The following is a 7,748-nucleotide window of genomic DNA, read 5'->3' as shown; positions in this document are numbered from 1 at the left end:
TGGATCGGCCCATCACTGCGAATGCAGAAAATTTTCCCTTCTAATAATCAGGGTCTAATCTCGTTGCCCTTCACCTAACGATCAAGCGATGTTTAGGTCAGATCACTCTGATCAATGATGGAAACTGGAAAGCATATACACTAATACACATTGCTTCCTAGTATCTGTTAACCGCTCACTGATTGGTGTAGGTTCAAATTAATTAAAGCATTTGTCATGCACGTCCTTGGCATGATCATGGAAACTATGTATTTATTGTCTTGCCATCCTGAAGGCTGAAACGTCCTCGATCGACATGCTGTGCAAGTGTGGAGTCATTTTCAAAAGGTTAGGTAGCTTAACCCGGCCGATCTCCATGTGAAGGGAAAAATCAGATGCCACACCGCCGGCACCGGACACAATCAGATTCACTTTGCTTTGGCCGATTATCATATGAAAATATATCGCACCTAAAAGACCAAATAGCCTCAAAGTTATAAGGTGTCTCTTTGATGCATGTCTCCCTCAGCCCGCGAATCTGTAAATTAAATAGGCGGAGTTTCATCTGAGCCACCCGTTTAAGATCCGATGTTCCAGACCTGGTGGAGTAAGATTTACTCAAAGCATTCAGTTAAGCAGCAGAGAAATGGTGTCAGGAGAGAGATCATACAGCAAAATCTATGAACTCCATGCTCGATGAACAGACGACAAGATGTCAAGCTGACGTACCCAATGCAAAGCTAAGTCCTGTTGCTTATGATGGAAAACTTGTCCTCGAAACCTAATCATGATGAAATCTTGTCATGTTGGTTGGTGGCAACAAGCTAGAGCCAGAGCGGCAGGGCCTGAACAATAATAGTCGCCGTTCTGTTCATGCATCGAAAGCGTTTCATTTCCTCATAGATAAAGCGGGCTCGAAATATTCCTTCCCGCACAGCCGGTGAAAGCCCATTGGCCACCAACTCCGCGTGGCGATCGGCGCTGCTATATAGCGGCCATATTCCCGTCGCCTCCCTGCGTCACTTCGTTCCCAATTTCTCATAGTGCGGCGCAACGCCATCCGGAGTAGTAAAGCTACCCGCTCCCGGAAACTCTTGATCAGTGGTGCTCAATTCAATGGCTTCCTTGGCGTCTCGCTTGCCTCTGGCAGTGCTGCTGCTCGTGGCCTGCTCCTTCTCCACGGTTGCCGCCAGCACCTACACCGTCGGCGACGGCTCCGGCTGGACCACCGGCGTCGACTACACCTCGTGGGCCGCCTCCAAAAGCTTCAAGGTCGGCGACAGTCTCGGTATGTGTACGCGCTATCTCTCGCACTTGCACGCATGATCAGAGAGAGGCTCACGACTCACGAGTCTGTTTGATTATTGGTGGTCGTCGCAGTGTTCAACTATGCGAAAGGTCTGCACACGGTGGTGGAGGTGAGCGCGGCGGAGTCCATGGCGTGCACGGCGGCCAGCCCGCTTGGCTCCGACAGCAGCGGCGCGACCACGGTGCCCCTCAAGACGCCCGGCACCCACTACTTCGTCTGCAGCATCACGGGCCACTGCGCCGCCGGGATGAAGCTCGCCGTGACCGTCGGCGGCTCCTCCTCCCCCGCCACGCCGACGCCGACGCCGACGACCCCAAGGACGTCCCCAACCCCCACCACGCCCTACACGACGCCGGCGACCCCGACCACCACGCCCTACACGACGCCGACCACCACGACGCCGACGACGACCCCGACGTGCGCCGGAGGTGGAGGCACCACGACAACAACCCCGGGCACGACGCCGTTCATGGCGTACCCCGGCGCGGCCGGCCCCGGGCCGGCGGCGTTGGCCGGATTTGGCCTGGTTTGGTTCGTGATCGTCCAGCTAGCGCTGCTTTAGACACAAGGGCCATTGATTGATCGACCAGGATGGAGGCAGTGCTCTTATACAGCTAGGTCATGTCTCCTGTAACATGCTACTGATGTGTTTGTTCTTTGTTACGCATCGAGCTGGTGTTCCCATGGGAACGGATGCTTCGGCTCTGCTCTGAATCGAGGTGCTGTCACTTACCTAGTCGAACTGTCCTAGTGTACTGCAAAACTAACACCGTGTCTAATATCGTACGGAGTACATAGTACACATTCTACGGCCGATGGGAAGGACCACCAGCGGGTCAACGAGATGGATGGAGAATATGTATTTGGAAGAGCCAAGCCCACATATCAGTCTAATTTAGCCCATTGCAATAGCTGGGCCGCAATTCGATTGGGGTCAAAAACTCTAAAACAAAAGGCGGATCAAGGCCCACATATAGCAGTAGAGCCGATCGGTCCGTTACTATAGTCGACGTGTCTGGCCCATCGCCAATCTAGGCTGGTGCTGACTAGAAGACCAGGGCCCAGGGAGAGCTTAACTCTCGCTACTTACAATCTGCTAATTTTACATGCACCTTCAGAGAAAAAAACTCAAAAAGAAATAACAAGCGTGCATAACCAATGAAGAATGAACAAATCTGCTTACGACCTGACCAGACTCACAAAAATTGACCGAGGCGTCCAAGAGAAAGATGGATGCATGCTTATTGCTAATAACGAACAATTGCAAAACAAACAAAAGAACAGATTGTAAGTAGGTGGCTTTCGAGTTCAGCCTCAGATCTGCAGATTCAGTTTTTTTGTCCAGAGTTCTTTCCCCGTTCCAGCTTCAGTTTCAGGTGTTTATTTTCTGCTGTCTCTCCTTCTCCTAAATCCTGATTTCTGTCGAAGTCCTAGACGAAAAGGAGTGCTTTTGTTCCTGTCGTTCAAAAGCTTGGCGCTATTTTGCACACTGGCGTTTTTATCTTGCTATCAAATTACTCACTCTTTTCGGCTGACAAGCCAGCCAACCAGCCAGCAGTGTTTTTCTCTCACACTAAATTAGTATCAGCCACCAGCACCAGCCAGCCAACAGTACTTTTCTCTCATAACAAATCAGCACCAGCTATCAGCCACAGCCAAACGAACAGAGTGGCTGTATGCGGCTCCCGTCTTAGCAGAAAGCTATTGAACGCAGGCTGAATGTCCAATCAACCCTCCTTCAAGACTCTTGGGCTACGTTTTTTTTTAAAAAAAAGACCCTTGGGATAGCGCTTGCTCTGATGAGCCGTGACACAAATTGGGCAAGGTATTCGAGCCTAGATTGAGCTGAGCTCCAGCTGCTCATCGAGCCAAACTTTTCGTCAGCCAAATGAGGGGCCACGGCGTCCGTTACGCGGCCGTCCGAGTGCCCTCCTTCTCCAGATCTCCTGTGCCGTGGTCCGTGGTAGACGGGTAGGGAGACAACAGATATAAGAGCTGAGATGTCAGCTAGTCCCTCAGTTCCAAATTATAAGTCATTTTAAAATTTTTAAAGAATTAAACAATCTCAAAGTTTGACCAAAATTATAGAGAAAAATATAAAAATTTATAACATCAAATAGGTGCACAATGAAAATATAGCTAACAAAGAATCTAATGATATTTAATTGGTATCATAAATGTTATTATCTTATCATATAAATTTGGTCAAATTTGAAAATTTTTGACTCTTCAAAATTCTTGAAATGACTTATAATTTAGAACAGAGGGAGTACAAACATACAACCTGCTACTGGTTTTCAATCCTCCATCAGGAAAGAAAAAAGGGACATGCACGCATGAACAATGAACAAATCTGCTTACAACGTGATCAGAGTCACCAAAATCAAACGAGACTGTCCCAAACAAAGATGGACACTTATCCTCCGCCTCTCCGTCACCCTCTCAAATTTAGAAGGCGCGCACCGCGACGGCAGCGAACGCCGTTGCCAGGGCCACGAGGCCTGCAGAGCCGGCTACAGGTGCTGCGGCGCTCTTTGGCGGCATCCTCGGTTTGGGCGCGGGAGCAGGCTCGCCCACCGGCGAGCTGGCGTGGTGGTGCGCAGACGGGGCGCTGGCCTTGGGGACGGCAGCATTCTTCGCCGGCGCGGGGGCCGGCGCCACCTTCGCCGGCGCGGACACCGTGATCAGACTCACCAAATCAAACAAGTAGTCCAAAAGAAATGAAATAGGAACGGTTATTGAGTTCAGCCTCAACTCTACAGATTCAGATTTTGGTCCAGACTTCCTTTTTCCAAATAAGTGCTTCCTTGTCGAACAGCTTGGTGTTCATTGGCACAGTGGCGTTTTTGTCTTGTTTTGCTATCAAAAGTCAAAAACTATTGTAGTATGCGGCTCCAATCTTAGCAGAAACTCAATCTGTAATAGGTTATGTTTGGGGGAGTTTAAACTTCTCCAAAAGCGCTTTCTGAAAAAGCTCCCCTCGCTTCTCCAACTTGACGCTTCCTGGAAAAGCTCCCAACGCTTGTTTGGCGTTCTTGCTTTTGGCCTTTCAGCTCCTATGGCCGTGGCGGCGCCTGCCGTCGGGGCCGACACGGAGAGGTGGTGGGGCGGCGCCGGCCCCGCGCGGAGAGGAGGTGAGGGGCGGATCTGAAGGCCGGAGCGATGGAGGGAGCTTGGGGCGGCGCCGGGCATCGACGTCCGTGGGAGAGAACTCGGGGTAGCGCGGCCATGGGGGGAGCTCGGGTCGGGGCCGACCGTCGAGGGAGGGAGCTCCGGGCGGCGCGGCCATGGGGGGAGCTCCAGGCGGCGCCGACCATCGAGGGAGGGAGCTCCGGTCGACGCGGCCTTGGGGGAAGCTCCGGGCGGCGCCGACCGTCAAGGGAGGGAGCTCGGGACGGCGCGGCCATGGGGGAGCTTGGGGCAGTGCTGGCAAGGGGGAGGGGGCCACGTCGGAGGCAGGCGAGGGAATGACTCAGGGGACGGCGGGCAGCGAGGGGCCTGGGCGCGGCCAGCGGAGAGGGGCTGAGCGGTCGACACGAAGGGGAGAAAGGAGGCGGAGGCCAAAAGGCAAAAGCTTGGGAAGCACGTCCTGACAAGCTTCTCGGCTTGCAGTGTAAAATGAGCTTTTGGAGCTTCTCGTTGGTGGGAGAAGCAACCCCGTGTGGGGGAGCTTCTTGCTTCTGGAGCTTCCCGCAGACGCAGAAGCTGGGAAACGCTCCCCCAAACAGGGCCATAGTCTAGTTCCAACCCACCGAACATGTGGAACCGGCCCCTATCGAAAATTCGCCGTGCACAGATCACAAGAGTATTTTTTTCATGGACCTAAAATACATTACAAATTTTCCATTAATTTGGTCTGACCCAAAAGATGCCACTCTGAAAATAAAAAAACAACTTAATATTAAAATTGTTACTTAAACACATTAATGCTAGAAGAAGAGGAAACATAAAAAACAGTACAGGTTGATGAGTCGATCTGAGCCAAAAAGCATATATACCATATTTAAATACATCAAATTAGAAAAATCACACTCTAGGGACAAGTATTTAACTATAAAAAAGCAACGTGGTTGAAGTGGCACTTAAGGATTTTTTTTCCTTTGATCCGATGAATATAAACCCGCATATTGTTTGTACGGAGTATCATTTTGTTTTTGCATGACTTGACTGTTACATGGTCCAGGGTCAAGATGCAAGTGGGCCGGATGTGGGCTGCCCGCCCCACATCCGCACGTGCCGCAAGCTGTCACGCGGGCAATTGCGGCAGCCCACATCGCGCCGCAAGTGTTTGCAGGCTTTGCGGCGGCCCGCATAGCGCCGCCAGTTGCCGCCGCGACCACCCAGGCTAGCAAGCTAGCAGTGAAGACCGCTCAGGCGCTCATGCTAGCAAGCCTAAGCTCCAAGTATAACAAGCTTATGATCCAGATTTTGCAACACCATACATGTATAAAAAGCCTATAACAACTATATGCTCCAGATTTTTCAACACTACATCAAAATCCAAATATTCTCCAGGATCGGATGATGACATTGGTGAGTTTCTGAAAAGATTAAAATGGATTATACATTACAGAACCACACTAATCTATTAGCACTACACTTGGATCCATCACTTGCCCTCTTCACGCTAGAGACCTTACACTTCAGTGCATCTCCCTCAGCCTGCATATATAGACAAAATTAGAAAGCACTTGATAAGAATTGAATCTGTCAGTACACAAGTTCAGAGTTAGCAACTGTTAGCAAACACAGCTTCACTACAAACAGGTTTGCTGGTACTAGAGCCTGTACATAAGACTTTAAGCACCGAAGCAAACCAAAATTGTTAGTTTGTAGGGGTATATCCAAGCGAGGGGATGAACGTGTTGTCACAGAATAGTGCACTCTAATACCAGTTGCCATGGTTGATGTTAGCGATAGCAGATTCTTTCCCTTCCAAAAAGGATAGCAGGTTCTTTGAGGCAAAAGAATTCACAATCACAAAACATATATCATCCAAGGATGTAGGAACAACATACTTGTCAAATTAGAATGTTCAGAAGATGGTTGTTATGTAAAAACAGAGGATGCAACTGAGTCAAATTAGTCTCCATAGCATCACATAGTAGCAGTATGCATCGAAACTACTGCATACCCACATGCTACAGCACAAACATACTAACTCATGTGCTTATAGAAGCCTAAAAGCCCCCTTGCGGAGTCGCCGCCTGAGCGGAGGCGCAAACCCGGCACACGACGCCGTAGAATCGACAGATGTCCTATCCTTTTCTAAGATCCAAGGGAAGTATTAAGACCACAGATGACAGATTCATGTGCCTATCCTTCAGTATTAAAAAGTAAAAGGGATGGGAGGAAAGAAAGAAAGAAAAAAAAAATCGAAAGGGCAAGACGGGAGAGAACCTGCTGCTTGGATGTTTCCGGGAGGAGGATGCCGCCGCCGGTCTTCATGCCAACCAAGGGCACCGGCACAGGTGCTGCTGCGGGCGACGAAGCAGGTGGCGGCGGCAGTGGAGACAGCATCACCGAGGGACCAGAGGTTGCGACCATGAGCCCAGATCTCAATGGCGCTGGTGCGGATCCGGGTGCTGGCGCCGGCATCAATGGAGGCGACGCACGCGGAGCAGGTGTAGGAACGGGAGGCAGCGGAGGTCGAGCCGAGGGACTCGCCATGGCGGCGCTAGAGTTCGCCAGGGAAGCGGGGAGCGGGTTATGCGGCGCCGCTGGGCCGTGCGGGTTACCGCGAAATGTCCGCTTCGGCGTTGTGGGCTGGGATGCGGGATTTTGTGGGCTGGCGGCGCAGCGTAGCCCAGCGGGCTTATCGCGAAACCCGCGCCACTTGCAACCCGAGTCCAGGGGAATAAAAACACAAAGTGCTGGGCTGAAAACAACTGAACCGGCTTTCCTCCTCCGCACTTAGCGGGGTCAGGCCGGGCAGCGACACAAAACTGGGCCGCAAAGTAGGATTACGGGAGCAAAAGTGTCGGGTACCACGACCAGGGACACTCTAATCGGGGTACTAAGATCACTCTAAAAAACGCAAACACATATTATACAACTGGGCCCACAGCCTCCTTCCAATCTGAAAGAAAGGAAAGGACTCAAAAAAACCCAACACGCGGCCCACTGACACGGTGCGGCCCATCCACGCTCCTCTCGGACCGCGAGTGATTTCCGCCTCGCTCGAGGACTCCCGTCGAGACCCCTCGACTGCGCCCCACATCTCCGACTCGCTCGAGGGTAGCGAACCTACCCTCGAGCGGGCGAATCATCTCCGCCTCGCTCGAGGGTAGCGAACCTACCCTCGAGGGAGTAACTCATCTCTACCTCGCTCGAGGCCACCCCTCGGCATAAGGGACAAACGGCCCTGCCGCTCACCCGCCCGTAGTACGAAGGCATTAAAGGCCAACCATTCCTCCACGGCTCCTAGGACAGACGGTGTCAGGCCGCCATTCCTCACAGT

The 7,748-nt window shown here is 51.7% G+C and overlaps 1 protein-coding gene and 1 long non-coding RNA gene across 2 annotated transcripts; one reads left to right on the top strand and one right to left on the bottom strand.

Moving 5' to 3' along the window:
- The first annotated feature begins 904 nt into the window (after positions 1-904).
- LOC120642409 (blue copper protein-like) lies at positions 905-2,024 on the top strand. The gene is made up of 2 exons (XM_039918918.1): positions 905-1,267; positions 1,360-2,024. Exons 1-2 carry the CDS (start codon positions 1,096-1,098, stop codon positions 1,848-1,850), a joined length of 663 nt encoding a protein of 220 aa, XP_039774852.1. The 5' UTR covers positions 905-1,095; the 3' UTR covers positions 1,851-2,024.
- Positions 2,025-5,669: 3,645 nt separating this feature from the next.
- On the bottom strand, positions 5,670-7,126 carry LOC120657769. Its single transcript, XR_005668312.1, has 2 exons — positions 6,689-7,126; positions 5,670-5,950 (listed from the first exon to the last, which is right to left on the bottom strand). It is a non-coding gene; the product is annotated as an uncharacterized LOC120657769 (long non-coding RNA).
- Positions 7,127-7,748: the final 622 nt, after the last annotated feature.

This window comes from Panicum virgatum, chromosome 1K (genome assembly GCF_016808335.1).
Source record: "Panicum virgatum strain AP13 chromosome 1K, P.virgatum_v5, whole genome shotgun sequence".
Classification (NCBI taxonomy): domain Eukaryota; kingdom Viridiplantae; phylum Streptophyta; class Magnoliopsida; order Poales; family Poaceae; genus Panicum; species Panicum virgatum.
Note: the sequence above shows the minus strand (reverse complement) of the source record. Positions and strands in the feature narration are given on the sequence as shown.

Excerpts from the sequence above, each read along its gene's own strand:
- LOC120642409 (XM_039918918.1), top strand. The coding sequence starts at position 1,096 with ATGGCTTCCTTGGCGTCTCGCTTGCCTCTGGCAGTGCTGCTGCTCGTG. Across the intron at positions 1,268-1,359 it reads CAAGGTCGGCGACAGTCTCG|TGTTCAACTATGCGAAAGGT; the intron begins GTATGTGTACGC and ends TGGTCGTCGCAG.